The sequence below is a fragment of the Lissotriton vulgaris genome, unplaced genomic scaffold (genome assembly GCF_964263255.1).
Source record: "Lissotriton vulgaris unplaced genomic scaffold, aLisVul1.2 SCAFFOLD_2362, whole genome shotgun sequence".
In the NCBI taxonomy this organism is placed as follows: Eukaryota; Metazoa; Chordata; class Amphibia; order Caudata; family Salamandridae; genus Lissotriton; species Lissotriton vulgaris.
The window spans coordinates 199,535-222,505 of NW_028253334.1; the positions used below are offsets into that span (position 1 = coordinate 199,535).

A 22,971-nucleotide genomic window follows, 5' to 3' on the forward strand; every position below is an offset into this window, starting at 1 on the left:
TGGGGGCGTCTGCTGGTTCGCCAAGCAGGTGCTCTACCACCCCATTCACATAGAGAGAGAATAGGGTGGGAGCTAGAACACAGCCCTGCCTGACACCCCTCACGACCCGGATCTTATCGGTCTTTTCCCCGTTCAACCCCCATCTAACCTGGGCATAGTTGGCATTATGCAGTTTGATGAGGAGGTTTAAGATGTAAGGGGGCATCCCAAGACCATACAACACCCTCCAGAGTTCCTCCCTAGGAACCAGGTCAAAGGCAGTCTTCAGGTCTATAAAGGCCAGATAAAGACTGCCCTTGCCCAGCTCCACCACCTTCCAGTAAAGTAACAGGAGTCTAAAGACTTGTTCGATGGTTCCTGTGCCTGAGCGAAACCCAGCTTAAAATATAATACCATACAATAGCAGGCGTTAGATTAGTGCAGCGAGTAGAAATACTTTTATGTCTCCTTGTTTTTTACTCTTTCTATGTGTGCTGCATTCTGTAACATACATAGAAGAAGCAAAACATCATTAATGCATTGTTTTGTGCAGGAAACAATCACCTATACAACACAGGCACCCTTGCACCATGGCGTAAGTCTGCATTGGCGCAAGGCAGCTTTTTTGAGCCGTCGCAAGGGAAAACACAGGGCTGCACTTTATTCTAGTGAATAGTGACAAGTAGAGAGGGACCCCTTAAGCTTGTCAAGGGAAATGAGGTACTTTGAACCGACAGAACCAAAATTCCCTTGACCCACTGTTTTACAATGCTGACTTACGATTATCAACCTTACACCAACATAATCCGTACTATATTCCAAATATTTAAAAAACACTTTATTATCACAATGTTATTAGAGCTCACATTCCATTATACATAGATAAAAATAAGTTAAAATTTAACAATATAATCTAAATGTTGAAATCCCTTAGAAGGAGCACATCAAATACATGTAAATCACAATTTCTACTTTAACCAACAAAATGCAATTATGACCAGCATAATCAAGACAACACAACATGTAAGACACTGTCTTTGTCATATACAAATGCACATTTAATATGGCTCATAGGCACGTCAATCAATACATTGCTTTCATCGGTATTTAACTACTTTCATGTCTGTCCTTCGATACTTGCAGCACAGCACTGCACTGGGTCATTTCTTTGTAAATATACCCCTTACTTTCCAGCATTAAACTTGAAAATAGCGAGCGTAAACGGGGCAAACCATTGGTGGTGCATGGGAGTTTCCATGTGGAAACAACCATTAGAACGCGGATGTTACAACGCGCTGCCATTATACCACAGCAGCAGTGGCTCCTGGAGGGAGTGCTGCGCGTCGGTGGGGCGGGGTGTTGGAGGGGCAGGGTGGGGGATAATAAACTCCGGCATTCGGCCGAACGGAGGTACGTACATAAATACATAAAGAAAATGAATTACATCGCACATGCTGCAACGGCAAATGGCGATGGTTAACTTACCAACTAACCTTGGAAGAGTTTGCAAAGCAATCTGCATTGGCATGGTGAGTCCCAGGTCAGTGTCCAACTTCAAAGTCAAATTCCTGTAGAGATATGGACCACCTTAACAGTTTAAGATTTTCACCTTTCATTTGCATTAACCAGCTCAGAGGTCAGTGGTCAGTTTGGCTGAGGAAGTGAGAAGAAAACAGGTATGGCATCAGCTTCTTCATGACCAAGCCACAGCAAAGGCCTCCCTCTCAAAGGCATTCCAACGCTGTCCTCTGGGGAGAAGCCTTCTGCCTATAAAAGCAACAGGTTGATCATGGCCATCACCATTGGTCTGAGATAGGACTTCTCCTATGCATTGTTCAGAGGAATGTTTGCACTATGAACTGCTTGGTATAATCTGGAGCTTTCAGAATGGGTGCTGAGTATATTGCTTCTTTCAGGGTGTCAAAATCCTGTTGTGAACGTACCTAGGACCCTATTTAAAATATTCCCGATTTATGCCCTTATGTGGTTATATCAAATCATATCCTTATAAAGGCATAAGAATCATATCCATATTAAGTCATAGCCAATGCAGTCCAAATACGGCAAGGCTACTCCCATAGAATCCTAGAAAGCACAACGCGTTCTTAAACAAACCAAGCCTCCAGCAGCCCGGGAATTCCCCCTACTTCTGTATTGATTTGTCCTAGAACTCCTGGAGTCCTGAAAGAACTGCGAGTTCTTAGTGACGTCTTATGCCCAACCTTACGTCAAACTGGGCACCTTCCAAGTATAAATATACCAGCATATGCCTTAAGCAACACACTGTGGTTTGGAGCAGATCGGCTATCTACGAAGGAAGCCGACCCTCCCATTGACGCACTGAGAGAGACGCTGTCTTTTCTCCTGCCGAGAAATCCAGCTCCAGTGTTTCCCTGTCACCCTCGCGGGTTGCTGGGAGATCGAGTCCTGAGAGAGAGATACAAGACCTTCTTCATTCTATAACAAAGGTACGGAGCTGATTAGACCCTTAGAGAATTCTTGATTCAGATTCTTGGCAAAAACTATCTTAACTCAAACTATAACTCATCTACTCCTTCCCACGTACTAGGCTTAGGTAAGGTACACCGGGGTAGGCGTATTTTAGAAACACCAGTTGAGTACGTTTAGTCAACTTTTATGATTGTATGTATTTTATCCGTTTTAAGTATCTTATGGCTTAGAAACCATATAAATGCTTTTACAGTATTATTTCATAATACTCATTTTACTGTACGCACTTTACTTTATGACAAGTATTGCAATTGTGGCAATTCACTTCTCTTCCATGAGAAAGAAGACTGCTCAATAAATAACCACTTTTATTGAAAACGCCAGTCTCTCTATTTCTCTGCACTCCTGGTGAAACTAAGCATGCACGATTGACTGAGTAAAATAGCTATCTATTGTTTCCGCAACTCTGGAGATATACTCCTTGTTCTAGGGGAGCAAAGTTGTCAAGTTTATGCGGTTGTCAGAAACTAATCCCTTCTTGTCTATTCAAGAAAGTTGACACCTTCTTGTTTACTCGAGAAAGTTTCTAGTGGCCTCTGAGCTAGCTGGCATTCATAATTAAGTCTAACATATTCAATAGAGACCTACTCGACCTCAGTCCTACGTCTAAACTATCGTTTATGTTATTCCAATGCGCAGAGCCTATTGGGAATATAGTAACTACACTACAATCCTTTTGACAGCTCACTGTCCAGTTAACTTTTTTAAGCATCTTGTTGGAGGTAAATTCTGTGAGGAGGGGGCACAATGGACCTATATCCATTCACAAACCTCCTGTAGTACTCATTCAAGCCAAGCAAAGCCCTGATTTGAGTCTGGGTGGTTTGAGCTACCCATTCCTGAATTGTCTAGATCTAGATCTTGTGCATGAACTTGACCTCCACCTACAAGCAAGCCCACGTAGACAACTGTTCCCTGCTCTATCTTGGACTTCCTTGCCTTGATAATGAGGTCTAAACTCTCCAGAGCCTTCAGCACCTTCCCACGGGGGATCTGGTGATCCTGCCAGGAGGAACTAGGGAAGGCAATATCATCAAGAAAAGCTGCACTGAATGATTCAAGCGGAGCAAGGACGTTCTTCACCAGCTTTTGGAAGGTATCAGGGGCATGCTTTAATCCAAAGGGCATCACAGTAAACTGGTAATGCCCATCTGGGATTGCAAATCATGATTCTTTCCTCAGCTCCAGGGTCAGACCTATCTGCCAGTATTAAGAGTCCCCTATAGTCCACATAAAACCTAATTTCTTTCTTCACACCCTAGGAGTGATGTTGGGGGACTAAAAAAACGGGAATGGCCCAGGGATTCTCAGAGTGTTCAGTGACACCCAATTCCAGCATCCTGTTTACTTCAGTCTTGATGCTCTCCTTCACATGATCACACTGCCTGTAGAATTTGTTTTTGAAAGGTTGGCTGTCACCAGCGTGCACATCATGTGTACTATACAACAATTTTTGTGACAAGGGATCAAGGAGAAGAGCTCAGAAACCTATTTAGGACTTGCCTACAATCAGTCTGCTGTTGAGCAGTGAGGGTGCCTGACCCATATTTAGGGTTGTTTGAGAGGTCAGAGAGAGGTTCACACTCTACTTCCTGATCCACATCTGTGACCATCAGCATGGTAACTTCAGCCCTGTTATTATATGGTTTCAAGCGGTTCATATGGATGACCCTTTGGGTTTCTGCAAGTGCCGAGGTCCACCAAGTAGGTGACCTCCCCTTTTCTCTCTTGGATAGCCTAGTTTGTTTACCCTGGAGGGCCCTAGGAGCCGCAGGCTCCAAAACTCACACCTTCTGCCCTGGTTGGAACTCCACCATGGTAGCCTTTTGATCATGCCAGAGCTTCTGGAGCTCTTGACTCGCCCCAAGTTTTTATTTGCATTTTTCTGGTAGTCAACCATTCTGGAACAAAGGCTAAACACATAATCCATCATTTCCTTCTTAGAATGTTTGAGAGGTTTCTACCCTCATTTTTTCACATGGTACAATGGTCCCCTTACAGGATGGCAAACAGAAATTCAAATGGGGATACCCCTACTCCTTTCTGTGGCACTTCTCTGTAGGTGAAAAGCAGGCATGGAAGCATAACATATTTTCTTTCTTCCTCTTAGCTTTTCAGGAAGTCCACCAATCATACATTTCAAAGTCATGTTGAATCTTTCAACAAGTCCATTGGTCTGTAGATGGTATGGGGTAGTAAATGTAAAAGTCACTCCACACTCATCCGACATGTGTTTTAAGTATGCCGACATGAAGGGGCAGATTTACAAGGAAAGTGATTTAGTACGTGCCCCAAGCCATTTGTCTGCGCCTCAATGAGTCAATCAATCAATCATAGACATTTATAGAGCGCACTACTTACCCGTAGGGTTTCAAGGCGCTGGGGGGGCGGTGGGGGGGTGCCGCTACAGCTCGAACAGCCAGGTCTTCAGCTTCTTCCTGAAGGAGAGGTGGTCTTGGGTCAGGCGCAGGTCGGTCGGGAGGGAGTTCCAGGTCTTGGCGGCCAGGTAGGAGAAGGACCTTCCTCCTGTTGTCGCTCTTCGGATGCGGGGGACGGCGGCGAGGGCGTGGTTGGCTGATCGGAGGTGACGTTTGGGAGCGTAGAAGTTGATTCGGTTGTTGAGGTAGCTCGGGCCTTGGTCGTGTAGGGCTTTGTGTGCGTGGGTGAGGAGGCGGAAGGTGATTCTTTTGTTGACGGGGAGCCAGTGCAGGTCTCTCAGATGTCCGGAGATGTGGCTGGTTCGTGGGATGTCGAGGATGAGTCTGGCTGAGGCGTTCTGGATCCGCTGGAATCTCTTCTGGAGCTTGGCGGTGGTACCGGCGTAGAGGGCGTTGCCGTAGTCCAGTCGGCTGGTGACGAGGGCCTGGGTGACGGTCTTCCTGGTCTCGGTGGGGATCCACCAGAAGATCTTTCGTAGCATGCGTAGGATGTTGAAGCACGCCGAGGAGACGGCGTTGACTTGCCTGGTCATGGAGAGGGAGGAGTCCAGGATGAAGCCCAGGTTGCGTGCGTGGTCTGTTGGTTTGGGTGCGGTGCCCAGGGCGGGAGGCCACCAGGAGTCGTCCCAGGCGGAGGGCGACGAGCCCAGGATGAGGACCTCCGTCTTGTCTGAGTTCAGTTTCAGGCGGCTGGTCGTCATCCACTCGGCTACATCTTTCATCCCTTCGTGCAGATTGGCTCTGGCGGCGGCGGGGTCGTTGGTCAGGGAGAGGATCAGCTGGGTGTCGTCGGCGTAGGAGATTATGTTGAGGTTGTGTTTTTGGCGTGCGATGGCCGCGAGGGGGCTCATGTAGATGTTGAAGAGGGTGGGGCTCAGCGAGGATCCTTGAGGGACGCCGCAGATTACTTCGGTGGCCTCTGACTTGTACGGTGGTAGGCGGACTCTCTGTGTTCTTCCGTCGAGGAAGGAGATGATCCATTCCAGTGCCTTCTCCTGGATTCCGACGTTGCTGAGGCGCTGTACTAGGGTACGGTGGCAGACAGTGTCGAAGGCCGCGGAGAGGTCTAGGAGGATGAGGGCCGCTGTTTCTCCGTTGGCGAGCAGAGCTCGGATGTCGTCGGTGGCTGCGATCAGGGCGGTCTCGGTGCTGTGGTTGGCTCGGAAGCCAGACTGTGAGGGGTCGAGGGATCCATTCGTCTCGAGGAAGGAGGCCAGCTGCTTGTTGACGGTCTTCTCGATGACTTTGGCTGGAAACGGGAGGAGCGAGATGGGGCGGTAATTCTTGAGTTCGGTGGGGTCCGCTGTGGGTTTCTTGAGTAGGGCGCTGAGTTTGGCGTGCTTCCAGCTCTCAGGGAAGGTGGCGGTGTCGAAGGAGGTGTTGATAATGTCCCGCAGGTGGGGTGCGATGACAGCGTCGGCCTTGTTGAAGACGTGGTGAGGGCAGGGGTCGGTCGGAGATCCGGAGTGGACGGAGTTCATCGTGCGGACGGTGTCTTCTGTGTTGATCGGCGTCCAGTCACAGGTTGGTGGTGGGGTGCGGTGGTTCAGATGTGGGGTGCGTTGGTTGGGTGCTGAAGCTGTTGTGTATGTCCGCGATCTTGTTGTGGAAGTAGGAGGCGAGGGAGTTGCAGAGGTCTTGCGATGGGGTGATGTCGTTGTTTCCTGCGCTGGGGTTGGATAGCTCTTTCATGATGTTGAAGAGTTCCTTGCAGTTGTGTGCGTTGTTGTCCAGCCGGTCCTTGAATGCAGTTTTCTTGGCGGCGCGGATCAGCTGGTGGTGCTTCCGGGTGGCAAGCTTGAAGGTGGTCATGTTGTCCGGTGTTGGTTCCCTTCTCCAGACTTTCTCGAGGGCTATTGAGTTCGTCGGTGAACCATGGGGCTTTCTTGCTGCCGGGTCTGCTGGGCGGGGTCCTCAGCGGGGAGAGTTCGTCTGCGCAGTTGCTGATCCACTTCGTGAGGTTGTCGGCGGCCTGGCTGGCGTTCGCTGAGCTGGCAGGAGGGTGCTGGCTCAGGGAGGTGGCGAGCTGGTCGGCTGTGATCTTGATCCAGCTTCTGCGGGCAGCCTGTTGCTGGTGGTGGTGGATCGTCGTTCTTTTGAAGGTGAAGTGGACACATCTGTGGTCCGTCCATTGGAGTTCTGTGGCGTGGCTGAAGGCGATGTCTGTGCTGGATGAGAAGACGGCGTCGAGTGTGTGTCCGGCGAGGTGGGTGGGGGGGGATACCAGCTGCTTGAGTCCAAGATTGGCGAGGTTGTCGAGCAGAGTGCTGGTGTTGTGGTCGTTGTTGTTCTCCAGGTGGAAGTTGAGGTCCCCCAGGAGGATGTAGTCAGCGGAGGGGAGGGCATGCGGGCTGACGAAGTCGGCGATGTCCTCGCTGAATTGAGTGCGTGGTCCCGGAGGTCGGTAGATCAGGGTGCCTCTGAGGGTGGTCTTCGGGTCGGTGTGGATCTGGAAATGCAGGTGTTCGGCGGTGGTAAGGGTGTTGTCGGTGCTGGTTGTGAGACGGATGGTGTTCCTGTGGATGATGGCGATGCCTCCTCCTGTCTGGTTGGCGGTGCGGTCCCTCCGGGTGATCTTGTAGCCCTCAGGGATGGCGATGGCGATGTCGGGTGCTGAAGAGGCGTTCAGCCAGGTCTCTGTGAGGAAGGCAACGTCCGGGGCTGTGGTGTCTAGGAGGTTCCAGAGTTCGATGGCGTGTCTGTGGACGGAGCGGGTGTTGAGGAGAATGCACTTGAGGTGGTTGCTGCTGGTGTTCGGCTTGGCAGGTGCTGGTGGCGGGCAGGTCCGGATGCAGGTGAACTTGCGGGCGTGGCAGCTGAAGGGTCCGTGGGAGCGTCGTGGGGTGGCTCGGTAACATCCTGGGGTTCGGCCGGTGTTGAGTGCGTTGAGGGTGGCGGCGGTGAACGTCAGGCGGGTCGGTCGGGGTCCTTGTGGGCCAGGGGTCCTGGCACTGGGCGCGGTCCAGGCGCAGACGGGCTTACCTTTGGCGCGCCTTCGGCGCACAAACGGTGCACCCGCTGCGCGTTCGCACGGTCGCCATATATGGCGAAGTGCGCGGGGGCGGAGCAGCTGGGAGGCGGGAGCGGGGAGGGTACAGAAGTAAAAGGGGCGGGGTTAGCGGCGGTGGCGGGAAGCGGGGAGGGATGACGAAGGGCGCTACAGAACAGGGAAAACTGCAGAAATAAACAAAAGACTGAAAACCAGGCAATACAGAGACTAAGGCAGCAGGGAAAGCGGCAGAAATAAACAAAAAACAGCAACCAGGCAATACAGAGACAAAGCTTCAAATACAACAGGGGCAGGTCGGGCGGCCACGGGCCACGCTGCTCGAAGGCAGGGGGCGTGGTCACTCGGCGGCAGCCGGGGCAGCGAGGCAGTAACGGCAGGGAGGCACTCGCAGCAGCTGGTGGCCGTGCGGCGCGGGGGTGTCCTAGAACTAGGTCACACTCACCTGCGTCTTACGGTCGCCATATATGGCCAAGTGCGCGGGGGGGGCGGAGCAGCTGGGAGGCGGGAGCGGGGAGGGTACAGAAGTAAAAGGGGCGGGGTTAGCGGCGGTGGCGGGAAGCGGGGAGGGATGCCGAAGGGCGCTACAGAACAGGGAAAACTGCAGAAATAAACAAAAGACTGAAAACCAGGCAATACAGAGACTAAGGCAGCAGGTAAAGCGGCAGAAATAAACAAAAAACAGCAACCAGGCAATACAGAGACAAAGCTTCAAATACAACAGGGGCAGGTCGGGCGGCCACGGGCCACGGTGCTCGAAGGCAGGGGGCGTGGTCACTCGGCGGCAGCCGGGGCAGCGAGGCAGTAACGGCAGGGAGGCACTCGCAGCAGCTGGTGGCCGTGCGGCGCGGGGGTGTCCTAGAACTAGGTCACACTCACCTGCGTCGCACGGTCGCCATATATGGCTAAGTGCGCGGGGGGGGCGGAGCAGCTGGGAGGCGGGAGCGGGGAGGGTACAGAAGTAAAAGGGGCGGGGTTAGCGGCGGTGGCGGGAAGCGGGGAGGGATGACGAAGGGCGCTACAGAACAGGGAAAACTGCAGAAATAAACAAAAGACTGAAAACCAGGCAATACAGAGACTAAGGCAGCAGGGAAAGCGGCAGAAATAAACAAAAAACAGCAACCAGGCAATACAGAGACAAAGCTTCAAATACAACAGGGGCAGGTCGGGCGGCCACGGGCCACGCTGCTCGAAGGCAGGGGGCGTGGTCACTCGGCGGCAGCCGGGGCAGCGAGGCAGTAACGGCAGGGAGGCACTCGCAGCAGCTGGTGGCCGTGCGGCGCGGGGGTGTCCTAGAACTAGGTCACTTTCAAAGCACAGGGATGCGACATATTGACAACAGTAAACAGACAAAATATCGACTACAAAATATCGAATGGACATCTTATCGACTACAAAATATAGGCTGGACAAAATATCGAATGGACAGAATATAGATACCAAAAATATTGTTTTGAAGGTAAGTAATGTAATATCGAATTTTAAAATATAGATAGTCAAAATATCGAAGTATATAATATAGGTTCATAAAAATATCGAACATTTAATAATATTGAATTTTTTATAGTGTATTTTCTGTGTTAAAGGGTTTATTTATGTTATAATCTAATTTAATTAATGATTTTAATGTTATTTTAATTTTGCGTTATTTAATTCTGTAGCGGGTTGTGGGTTCATAGGGGAATAGGGTGGGAAGTAATTTAATTATAATTAATTAAATATGTAAATTTATTTATTGGTATTTTTTTATAATTAATTGTTAATTAATTATTATTTTGTAGTTAATTACATTTTAATTGGCAATTAATTTATTTTAATTGATTAATTGATAATTATGTTAATTTAACTAATTTAATTTCTGTAGCGGGTTGTGGGTTTATAGGGGAATAGGGTGGGAAGTAATTTAATTATAATTAATTAAATATGTTAATTTATGTAGTGTTATTTATTTATAATTAATTGTTAAATAATTGTTATTTGGTAATTAATAAAATTTTAATTGAGAATACATTTTATTAAATTGATTAATTGATAATTATGTTAATTTTACTAATTTATTTTTTTGTAATTAATTAATTATTATATTATATTAAATTGGTAATTACTTTTAATTATTTTTTTATAGATATTAATATATATATATTTTTAAATAATATATGAAGTATCTACTTTCCCTACTGTTACACTCACTGGAGTGGGAATAGTAATTTTTACCCCTACGCTATCCAACGCTTTCCCTACTGTTGCACTCTCTGGAGTGGGAATAGTAATTTTTACCCCTACGCTATCCAACGCTTTCCCTACTGTTGCACTCTTCGGAGTGGGAATAGTAATTTTTGCCCCTACGCTATTCCAACCCTTTCCCTACTGTTGCACTCTTTGGAGTGGGAATAGTAATTTTTACCCCTACGCTATCCAACGCTTTCCCTACTGTTGCACTCTCTGGAGTGGGAATAGTGATTTTTACCCCTACGCTATCCAACCCTTTCTCTACTGTTGCACTCTCTGGAGTGGGAATAGTAATTTTTACCCCTACGCTATCCAACCCTTTCTCTACTGTTGCACTCTCTGGAGTGGGAATAGTAATTTTTACCCATACCCTATCCAACCCTTTCTCTACTGTTGCACTCTCTGGAGTGGGAATATTAATTTGTACCCCTACGCTATCCAACGCTTTCCCTACTGTTGCACTCTCTGGAGTGGGAATAGTAATTTTTACCTCTACGCTATCCAACGCCTTATCTACTGTTGTACTCTCTGGAGTGGGAATAGTAATTTTCACACTACCGCTATCCTACGGTAATAATATTGGATGTTTCTTAAATATATTATGTTACTATATATACATGTTTTAACAAATATGATTGTAAAAAACATGTTTTATAACTTTAATTAATCATTTAATTATTATAAGGTAATTTAAGTATTTTTAAGTATATTTTAGTAATTAATTTTGAATATTAATTTAATTTAACATTGTTTTTAATAACGTCGATATTTTTATAAACTATATTTTTGTAAACAATATTTTTTACTCGATATTTTTGTATTTACCTGTTTGTAGATACAAAGTCGATATTCTGTCTGTCGATATTTTTTCACCGATATTTTTGCTAGTCGATATTATGTCCCTCGATATTATGTCAGTGATCCATTCACAACAATATGTCGCATCTCCTTGCTTTCCCCTGTGCTGGCGCACAAACTGCTGCCATTCGCCTGCAAAGGAACATTTGCACCATGGTTCAAGGATGCCTGCGTCATGGGAAGATTGTTTATGTGCAGCAAAGGTTCCCTTCCTGCACATAAACAGTAAGAAATGATGGTTTCCAACTTTTATCTGTGCTGCATTAGCACACATAGAACTTAGAAATGAATACATTTCTCCTGGTTGCGCCTCCCTATGCCTCCCCTGGGTAAGCGTAGCATTCAAATGCATTTCCAAATTTACGATTGATCGTAAATATGGCAATGTGTTTGGTTCCATACCACACCCAAAGCAACACCCATGGAACGCCCCTTTCATGCAAAGTGCTGCGTGCAAAGGGGCCATCTCGACAAGAACAGGAAAAGTCCTGCAGGGTGGCTTTTCCTGTTCTTGTAAATATGGGCACTAAAATGTGCTGCTGGTGCATCACAAAATGTGATGCATTGGTGGCGCAAGAGGCTTGTAAACCTGCCCCAAAGTTTTTACCTCTGTCTAATACTCCCTCCTTTGGAAAACCTACTCTAATACAAATTGGGGTCTCTGACCGCAGTGTAAAGGATTCCCTTTTCCCAATGGGTCCTGTGGGAACCACTGACACTTCCCTTTTCCTGATCAGCAGCTTGCTGCCTCAGGCTTTCAAGAGTGTGATAGGTTCTCTGCCCCTGGTAGAGATCTTCCTTAGAGGGTCCCCCTGGGCCCACGAGCTCTGCAGTTTAAGGCCCAAGTTCGTAGGGCTCAGTACCCTCTGGGGCTGACAAGTCTTCTACCTGATGAGAGGGGCTTGATCTGGTGTCTCTTCAGAAGTTCATTCCTTGACTTCTTGCCCTTTCTCTTGGAAGACTGGGCCATGATTTCAGGCTCCAACACTTTTATTACACCTTGGGTTCTACACTGTGCTCTGGTTTTTACACACACCCATTCAGGCATACCCAACATGGCTGTATGGCATTTTCCTTGTGAGGACTCCCTTTGCGTAGACTTTATCGCTTTATTAGTAAAAACCCTTAAAATGTGTTGAGAATAAATAAAATGACATTGTATTCAAAATTACATAATTAAAAAAGGTAATTGATTATAAAATGCAAGCGTAGAAAGCCAAACAATTTGCATCTTAACGAGGGAGCAGCTCAAATCAGTAATAATTTGTAGTCAATTTGGCTGGAATATATACACATTATCTTTTACTGTAAACATTAAAAAGGAGGTGTAAATAAAATGCTGTAACTGAGATAATTGTACCTTTTATCACTGCAGCCAGGGTGTAAGGATGTGGGGTGACCACTTACCTGAAAACTCAGTATGTCTGCAGGAGTGATGAATGACGAATGCTCCCAATACCTTTTGGATCACCTCTCCGTGCTGTGACTAGAACACTGTCACTCTCGCAGATCTTCTAAAAGGGATAGGGGAGTGGATACGAAAGAAAAGAAGAAAAAAACACTGCTTCTTCACTCAGACTGGCCCAGCTGAGCACCACATCTTGGGTCTCTGAGGAATCTACAGTGTTTGTGATGTGTAATACTCTGACAGTAAAAATAGTAAGGATAAGTACAATTACACTTCTCCGCACAAATAAACACTCACAAATTTAGATATATCAATGTCATATAATAAATGTGAATTCAGCTAATGCAAGTACTACTTGCAGCCTCTTACTCCTCTTACTATCCTAATCCAATGGGGTGGTAGATTTGGATATAATATGATTTCTCCTTATAGTATACTTTGTGCTTTATTTTAAAAGTATAGTCTTTTCCAACTGGATTAAGTATATTGAAATAAAAGATTCAAAAGAAAAACAAAATAAATCACCCAATGAAAAGATATCCAATTAAAGTCTACACAACAGCCACATGTTACACCGAAAACGTAATTTACATGTTAAAGTGCCCTTGTGGTAAGGTGTACGTCGGTAAGACTGAAAGGAAGTTTAAGACAAGGATTAAAATACATAAGTCGAATATAAGAACCAAAATAGTTGAAGTCCACGGTGGCAACCCATTTTTTTAGAGACCAAACACAACATATCTCAACTGTGATACCTCATATTGGAAACTATCGAACGGAATGAAGGAAGAGACAACAGAAAATATCTACTAAGACAAGAGAACTACTGGATGATGAAGTTACAATCATGTAACCCGCATGGGCTTAACAAATGTATTGAATACGATTGTTATTTGTAAATAGTGGCTGCATTACTTTGTTCTGAGGGCCGATAACAGTGGTGTGGTGTACAGTGGTGTACAATACCATGTTATTTTTCTAGAATATTGCTGGAACATATATTTTGTTCATGTAATACTGCTGCATTGATTTGGTTATTTTTATATTCGTTATCCTTACTTTTTGGTTTATCAGAGTTTAACAATAGAGATTCTTCAGTACCTACACCCAATATGGCTGACACAACATACATTAGTCCGCTTTCTATTGCACAACGCGACGCGTTAGATAAACACACCGCTAGAGCAACACAACGTTCGCACCAATAATGCGAGGGAGAAGCATCCGCATGAACACGAGGATTTAGAATTGAGTTCTAAAGTTGGAAGATTTGTTATGAAAAGTGAAGGTTGAATACAGAGTCTGCTGTGTGCTAACTTTAAAAGTCATTCTAGTTGTTAGGGGAAAACATAAAATCTTCTAAGCTGGTTTAAGAATGTGTCTACCACAGTAGTTGAAAATTGGACCACTTCATTAAGTAAACCAATTGCACAAAAATGTGAAGCATTGCCGTCAGCGTTAGCCGCGTTAGCAATGTTTGAAGGAGTACCTGTTTACCTGTGTACCTGTGTGCCTGTCGATCCACGTATCTCACCGTCAGCAGATTGCATCTGTGAGACCTCAATGAATGCCGTCATCAGGATTGATAGCAAAGTATCAACATCCGTTGGCAGTGCTGATGCAAGTGTTAGACAGAAGTCCAACACGCATTCTTCTCCACATAGCAGGCATTGTAGGACAGGTAAGATGCAATCTTGGCAGATTGGTCGGAATGATAGAAACCACGTGGTATTCAGATCTCTCAAATGAGCCAGTCCCAAGATCTGTATCATGCGCTCAAGACACTTCATTGCCAGGAGAGTGTTCTCTATGGTAATCTGGGTGTCGTTGGTGACTGGACTTGCCATATCGGAAAAATAGTATTCCTGCTACGAGTTCCATTATGTCAATGGCAGAGGATACTATGCTGTCCAAAGAATAAATTCTGGATGACAGAGTTGTTAACCCATTGTCAACTACAGAGAGAGCTTTCTTTAAAATAATACGATCAATCTCATATTCGTTCTGCAGTCTCTGCCTATGTTGCTTTCCAAGCTTCATTTTAAATTGCATATATACCTGATTATATGAAACGTTTATGACGATGTTTTGCAGGACGTTGTAAGAAGTCCCTTAAATCAAAGCCATCTTTTAGTAAAGATAAGTGTTGTTTAACTTCTGTAAGTGTAGATTTATGTAGCCACTCAAGGCACAGTATTCCTACTCTGTATGTTGTTACTATCCCTGGATGTTGTCTCTGGACATATCTTGGATCTGGCCTAGTTACTGTAAACCCTTGTGTCTTATTATTCAGGAATGTATATTGACAGTTGTTTGTGTATGTGGGCCAGATTAACCATTTTTTCCATTCAGTATCAGTTCTGTTTTTTAGAAAAATAAATTTCACATTGAACCCTCCCTCTGAAGTATTTTTACTCTCAGGTGTAAGTGTAGGTATTGACGGTTTGTTCAAGTCTTTTATCTTGGCAAGGCCAAGGCAGGATGTCTGTCACACAGTGTCGTTCAAAAATATTATTTGTTCAGGGATAATGCAGGCTCGAAATAAAGCTTCTATTCCCCGCACTTGCCAGTCTTTAGAGCCCCAGACAGTTTTTATTTCTATGTAGTACATAGTCTGATGAACCTTGTAAGTATTCATGTTTTGTAAATTTTGCAGACATCTTTAAGTCTGACATCATATTATTAACATTCTCAAAGTCCCAATCATCAGAAAAAGTGCTGGGTGAAACAAAGTCATTCAAGGAAACCTTGAATTGATGTAGAATCTTCAACAGCTCTGCAGGGCCAAAGATGTCATAATCAGTTCTGTCCCAAGCTATACCACCAGGTATAGGAACGGCTGTGATGTTCACTGATGTCAAGTCTCTTTGTTCATGATGAGATGATTTGTGTGGCTTAAGCAGTAAGTTGATGTTCTTACTTGCTGTGTCCATGTTGCTATATCTCCCATTTCCAGCAAGGGGCGGCAGTAACACTGTTCTTGATCCGTGGATTGCTAGCACAGGTACTGGTTTTCTGTAAGAAGGCCCAAATTCCTTCTTATCTGCGATCTTTTCTCTGACTAGATCCCCAATCTTTGGAATCCAGACAGGCCTTTCTGGGATGGGTGGTTCTCCTTTAGTGGTCGTTGGCTTCTGCAATGTGTTGCTTAGACTTCTCCTTGTTTCATTTAAGTCCTGCAAAACCCTTGATATCAAACGGTTTTAGTTCTACCACTGAAGTGTGACGATCAAGGTCCGGTACAAGCATTCCAGTACCAAAAAGGATTTCATATGGAGTGATTCCACCCAGAGAATTTCTTGGCAGATTATTTAAACTACATTGGATACTTATTAGATGTTTGACCCACGCGTCACCCGAGCCTAGTACCCTAGCTGTTATAGATTGCTTTATGTCCCAGTTTTTTTTTCCCACTACAGAATTTCCCTCAGGATGGAATGGACTTGAATACCGCAATGCAACGCCCAGATTGGCCATGGCCTCTCTGTAAACTCAAGAGCTAAACGCAGGACACTGGTCAGAATGTAGAGTTCTGATTGTGTATGTGCCGATAAAGACTCGCAAATCTTTCATAACAGTTCGGGCGTCAGCCGAGCGCTGAGGCCACATCCAAATGAATCTGTCCTAATACTTATGGGACCGCATTCGTCCATAGCAACGTCTGTGTGTAGAAAGCCTAATGCTGACTTACAATGGTATCTGTACTGGGCTGGCTATACTATAGTCAGGTATCAGGTGGCGTTCTCTGCTGCAATTCTGTTGCAGTCATGGCAATTAATTGCAAATTAGTGAATGTGGGCATTAAGCCCTGGCCACCGGAACGTCTCGATTAATTCTAGTATAGGTTTAGAGATCCCCTGATGTAGCAGACCCTCTCCCATATGTGCTTCTTGTAGCAAAGCACCTCTCCGTCTCCTGTTTGGAATTACTCTATCCCCCACTCCAGGGATTCGAGAAAAAGGGACGGAGTTAGCATCAATTATGTATGAATATTCGAGTGGATAGTTTAGAGGTAACCCTGCATCACTGCCTTTGCTTGTGGCATTGACAGCTAGCATTGTTTCGCCCTCTATTTTTGTTTTCAAACGAGTGATTTCAGCTACAGAAGCCGTTTGCACAGCTGCCTTTTCGGCTTCATCAACCAATGAATTCCCTGCAAAGTGAACGCCATCACGGTGATGACTCAGTGTATGGATCACATGACTCTTTTGTAGTTCTTTATGTAATTGAACTACTTATTCCCAAAGCAACTTATGCTTGATTTTGCCACCTTTTGCATCTTTGAAACCGTTTTGAATCCAATTCTGCAAGTATTCATTGTAAGAATGAACGCAGTAATACGAATCGCACACTATGAGTGTGGGGAATTCATAATCGGTATTTTCAATCGGCATCTTGAAAGCCTGTAGTTCAGCTTGCTGAGCTGTAGAGTCTCCGAAAGATTGTGTTTTTGTGACCATAGGTCGGAATTTACCATCACGCGAGCGACCTTTAAAATCGTGCATGCAGCACTATAAGCTTGTTTGCCCCCAATTGCAGGCTGTGCCGATCCGTCTTTATAAATTATACATTTGTACTGTTCTAGAGGGAGAATCTCAGTGGGCAGAGGACATTCTTGTTCGTATTGTAGAAATTCTTACGTTTTCAAGTAGGGGTCAAAAACGTATTCAATGTCTGTTGCAGCAAGAGAGTTAACCCATTGTATCCATCTTGGATGTAAAGCCTTTGCATTTGAAATGCTTGCTTTTGTCACTGCCTCTAAGGCAGGTACAGGAGTAACGACCATTATGCGTTTTCCCTGTGCGAGGGCTCTCTCTTTTGCTACTGCAGTTTGAACCGCTGTCAGAATTTTTTCTGTTGAAGTGAATTTCATTTCAGCCTGTGTGTACAAGTGTGATTTATAAGCAATTGGTACTTTTTCACCTTCATTAATGGTTAAGTACGTGAATCCGCATCTTCCTGGGATGATTCGGATTGCAAGGTTGCGTACGTTTATGCGTGTCTGTAAATGAGTTGTTGCTAACATGTCTGTTTGCACTGAACACAACATTTCTGTGTGTTTTTGAGTCCAATTAGTTGGTTTGAAGTCAGGTTTGATTAATTTGTAGAGAGGTTTAACCCTTTCTGAGTAGTTTAGAATGTATGTTCTTCCGAAATTCAGGAAACCTAGAATTGACTACGTTTTCCAGCATTTTTTGGAGGTTGGAGCAGCGCACACTTCTCTAAAAAGTTGGCTGCCAGGTTTTTGCCTTCACTTGATTACTCTTATCCCAGAAAATGGACGTTGAGGTGGGCAATTCTTGATTTTTTAAAGTTGAATGTGTACCCTTCAGAGGCGAATCCAAGTATAATGGTATTCTCTCTGTTCGAATGCCTGTCCAAGTCATCTTCTGTAAGATGGATGTCATCGACATAAGATAATGCCTCATCATCATACGAACACCCATGGAATCTGATGCTGCCCCAGATTTACAAAGTGATGTAAACCTGGGGATGCGCCAACTCGATATGCGTCCCGAGGTGAGGTGTAACAAGGAGAAATATGATTATTTCTCCTTGTTTTTCCTCTTTCTATGTGTGTTGCATTTTGCAGAACACAAAGAAAGCGGGAAATGTCTCCTAAAATTGTTTTTGCACAGGAAGGTGCCCCTTTGTGTGCAAGAACAATCCTGTATGCAATGAAGGCACCCTTGCACCATGGTGAAAGGATGCCTACATTGCCGCTAGGCTGCAGAAAATGCACCAGCGCTGTGACAAAGGACATAAATGCATTGTATTGCTTAAATATGGTGCATTCCTGCACTTTCACTTTGACATAGGGCAATGCAGCAAGGTCCCTCACTGTGCTGCCCAACTTCAAAACCCCATTAATAAGCCCCTACGTGCTTAGTAGGTTTTCAGGGATCTCCTTTAAAGTGCCCTCTGGTTGCTTGTCATGATAAATCTGATACTGGCATCAATACAGATATATTAAGATGATGTGTTTGAAACAAAACACCAATGGTTACAGAGCAGCCATCATGTAGTTGGGTAATTTGCAATGACCAGTGCCCTTAAGATGGCTGCGTTATCACTTGAACTATCTAGCAATGGAACTAGATATCTCAGGAGTAAACCTCCTCATGTAGGTGTGCCCTCGCATTTAATATAATGCACCTAGCCTTAGGGCTCTAAAGCCCGCTATAGGGAGACATACATATATTACATGCAGTGTGTATGGGTATTACACTGAGGATGCCTTATTTATGAGGAGTTGGTGTAGGGCAGCACCACAAGTCTTCTTGCTGTACTGGCCTAAACCAATGAGAAAGGACAAGAATGCACCGAATTTAGGAAATATGGTGCATTCCTATCTGTTCCCTGTGCACTGTTGCTGCCTAGCATCAACATAGGCACGCTTGCACCAACATGCAAGGGCGTCTCAATTAAAGGCAAGATTGTTTTTGTGCAGAAAGGGACGCCTTCCTGCACAAAAACAATCCCGAGAGGCATTTTCCTCTTTCCATGTTTGCTGCAAAAGTAAAACTATTCATCTTCATTACGTCTGCTCTGCGGAGGTATAAGGTCTTGGTGCTGCCCCAGGTTTACGTGATTAAGTAAATCTGGGGCAGTGTCAAAATTCATGGGTGCTGCATGTGAAAACACACCACGATGCACATGAAACTCCTCCTTGACACCGAGTAAGAAAAAGCCGCACTTTCCTGCTTATCATGCCAGGGACTGCTATACACGTTATAGTTTTAACCAATTAGGTTGTCATCTGCTCGTAACCGTTTGACTGGCCTTTTCAGAGGAGGCTTACAGGTGCTTCTACATTTTCGTCTTCACATGTCCACGGATACACATCCCTGGGAGCCTGTTATCTATTGTTGAATCTAATCTCCAATGGTGTCCTTGTTATCTTCTTGGATCAAATCGCTTACACCATATTGGCTTACACAGATTCTGAGTCTAATATTGAATTTATATCATCATATGGTGTTCTTTCTATCGGTTTGAGCTGGATTAAGTGTCTACGGCGAATCGGCATATATGAATTTAGAGCCCTGACTAAGTTCCAACAAGGAACGAACCGCATTGGCTGTGTGTCGTTTCTGGTAGAGATTACCGAAATAAAGAAAACAATTATTCTTGAACTGAATGAACTTTTCAAAGAGTGCGCCTTCCACCTTCTTATGAACATTTGGATCTGAATTTGACCTTGGGACGACAGGTGCGGGAAGTGTGTCGCACTATAATTATAACTATTGATGGTTCTTGTGTTTTTGGTTGTGCTAGACCTTGGCCGGTCATTTTGTTCTTTATCCTTTCCAAAAGCCGCACTTTGTACTGCTTTGTCTGACTCCATATCTATGAGGCCATGCAAAAGCTATACAGAGTGGCTTTATGTTGCCTCAAAGATATGATTGAGAGGCTTCCGTCACCAGAGTATCAAAAAACCTGAAGCTTCGGCGGCACACGCATCTCATAAAGAAGCCTCAGTGTGTGTGCAATGCTGTGTTTACAAAATGATTTGCTTCACTGGCAGTCTGCATGGTTTTAATGTGGGTCACTTAGGGTTACATAATATATGCCGCAGCATTTAGGGACCCTCTTTAGTACCAATGCCTAAGCTACCAAGGGAACCATTTACAAGGAACTTCCAGGGGTGCTGAAGTTGTTGCCAATTGGGTAACAATTTAGACATTTAACTTGTTGTTAGGGAAAGAGCACTGGAACTAGTGGCCGGGTTAGCAGGGACCCAGTGCTTTTCCAGCCAAAAAGCATCAGTAATAGGGCAAATGTGGGGGTGACCATGTCTAAAATGGCACTTGCCCTCACTACTTACCTCAGTGGCTCTGTTGTTGAGTGTTTGCATCTGTTTCCCCACCAGCACTGTCGCAATGGTAAAACCAGCAGCTGCAGTTCTGCACCACGTATAACCAAGTACACTTCTGCACCAGAGAGGCCCACGCTAGGTAGAGTTATTGTGCCTGGTTAATCCTGGTCCAGGGGCCCAAACAAGCTTAGACATCAGTCGGCATCCACGAACTCGACCTGCAAGTGACCGAGCATCACCAGTACTATTTTTCAGCACCCTCGGCTCCCATGTTCATCACCAAGGACAATCAGGACACTTCTGCACACAGGTCCCACAAGCTAGGAAAAGTGAACTGACTGTCGTCGCTTGGCTCTGAGACCTGTAACTACAAGTGGCCGAGTGTCACAAGTGATTTTCTTAATTGACCACAAAAATAAACATTTGACAGTATAAACTGTATTGAATTGTTTTTTCATTTGAAATTACATAACTCCGATTATATGTATCTGACTTTTTTTTATGGCATCAAAACTAATATAAAAGTCTGATTTAGTTTAATAAATTGGTGTCTGATGATTTCTTTCGAGTCGTGTCAATTACTCATCATCCATGTTGGTACTCTGAAATGCTTAACACATGTTCCTCAAGTAAAGCCTGACTGGTCTTTGAAACATTACCAGGACTGAGTTAGGGTTTATTATTGATTGTGAATCCAAGGACCATCTTTGGGTATTGTGAGAGCATTCCATAATGAAGCATAATCAGCCTCCCAGCATAATAATCCACTTTCCTGCACGTGTCAGTTCAAACTTCGCTGTTTATCTTATTCTTTTTATATGATCTTGAAATATAGATTGCACTCACAATGGGGTCCTTGCTGAGCTAGAGGATTAACAGAGTGTCATCAGCGTATGAGATTATGTTGAGGCCATTGGATCTGACTATGTCTGTCAGGGAGCTCATGTAGGTGTTGAATAAGGTGGGGCTCTGCGGTGATCCTTCGGGTACACAGCAAATGATGTCCTTGGGAGCAGAGGTGACGGAGGCAGCTGGATACTCTGTGTGTATTGGGATTAGTAATTTGTGGAGGATTTGAGTCCGAGCAGGTTGCTTTTTGCATCCCTGCTCCATCAGGTGCTTTAGAAAAGAAACAAACAAGAAATCAATAACATATTAAACATAAATTTGACAGATTTAATACGTATTTACCAACTTCTTGAGTCTTTGACATACCTTCTCGGTCAGCCTGAGTATGTTCTTGAGCAGAACCTCCTAAAGGCATTAGTTTATTCCCTTTCCATCTCTTCTGACTGGTGTCTACTGGGTTGGATCACAAGAAAAACATTTTGAAAACAAATGTTTGACTTTTAATGAACATCTTCAAATGCCTCACTTGCAACGTGTCAGGATTATCTTCTTCCAAGAAACTGTTGCTGATGACAAATGCTGACTATGACTTTAAAGAATACCTCATGAGTCTGCTTTATTTCTAAAACCTTATTGTTCAAAACATTTCTAGAAATATTTTTCCTTAACATGTTGCCCTAGATTGTGGTGCTATGTTTTTCAGTAACCTCTAGTTTGTCTCTTCTTCTTGCAGATGAGCTCCAACAACCACCATTGTGGAAACCAGCGTGCAGACAACCAAGCGAGTGCCCATGGACATCCCCAAGTAAGATACTTCTTCTCTTGGCAAGGCATGGCTTCCTAGATGGATACAACCTCAATAGTTAACCTTGCCCAATAGAGCGGCAAGAGTTATATTAACTTTTTTTGTGTCTATAAAACCCTGAAAATGGTGATTTGAAGCAGTAGGATTATGTTCAGTGACATGAGTTGACATTCAGTGTTGTGAGTAATCACAACCTCTTTGCATTGCCCCCACTTTTTGCCCCATTTTGACTAGTACATTCTGGTTTTCTGACTCTGACTGTGCCCAGGGCTCTGCTAACCAGACCCAGTTCCTGTACTCTGATTAAGAGTATATGGTAATTAAGTGTAATTACAATTTGTACTGATAGCCTAGCTGTTAAGTTCCTAATATATAAAAGGGCATGGAGGTTTAGAAGGTCAGTAGACTTAATGCATTTATGTGTGCACTACTGTGTTTCCTGCTATCATCTTAAAGGCAGCTCTGCTTTCCTAGCTGCCTTTACATTAAAATTATGTGCACATTTGACTTTGGTTTTAAAGGTTCTTTCAAAGTAGGAATCCACAATGTTTTTACATATAAGTTACCCGTAGGTGCCCCAGGGGTAGGGTGCCATTTAACTATAAGCAGGGATATTATAAGAGATGTTTTATATGCCATGGTGAGGGAAAAGCTGCCAATTTCGTTTTTCTACATTGTAAATAATTAACTCCATAGGCTAACATTGAAATATTTTATTTCAGTATAAATATTGACAAGAGATAATTAAAACTGTCATCCAGGGACTTACAATGATAGTTATGATAAAACCAACAGCATGCCACTGTCAGATTTATAATAACTATCACGGAAAATAAGTTATTAAACATTCTTTTCTGTGAGCCAAAATACAGCCTTCCATCAGTCCTTCTCTGATGGGCTAGCCTCTGCGAGGCTGAGCCAAGCTGTATTAATGAGATGTGATGTGGCCGGCTAGAGAGATAAAAGATTTCTTGTGGGTGGAGAACCCTAGCTGTAGAAGCAGAAGGCAGGATGACGGAGGGGAGCATACTGGTATTCAAGGGGAGAATGCCACTTTTTGATAGCAGA

At 44.6% G+C, this 22,971-nt stretch overlaps 1 protein-coding gene across 1 annotated transcript in view; it reads left to right on the forward strand.

Moving 5' to 3' along the window:
* LOC147661040 (uncharacterized) overlaps positions 1–22,971 on the forward strand; it is a 130,173-nt gene that overhangs the window by 31,268 nt on the left and 75,934 nt on the right. Inside the window, exon 2 of the mRNA XM_086951376.1 lies at positions 21,832–21,903. Coding sequence (XP_086807502.1) covers positions 21,832–21,903 — 72 coding nt within the window. The remainder of the gene's footprint in view (positions 1–21,831; positions 21,904–22,971) is intronic.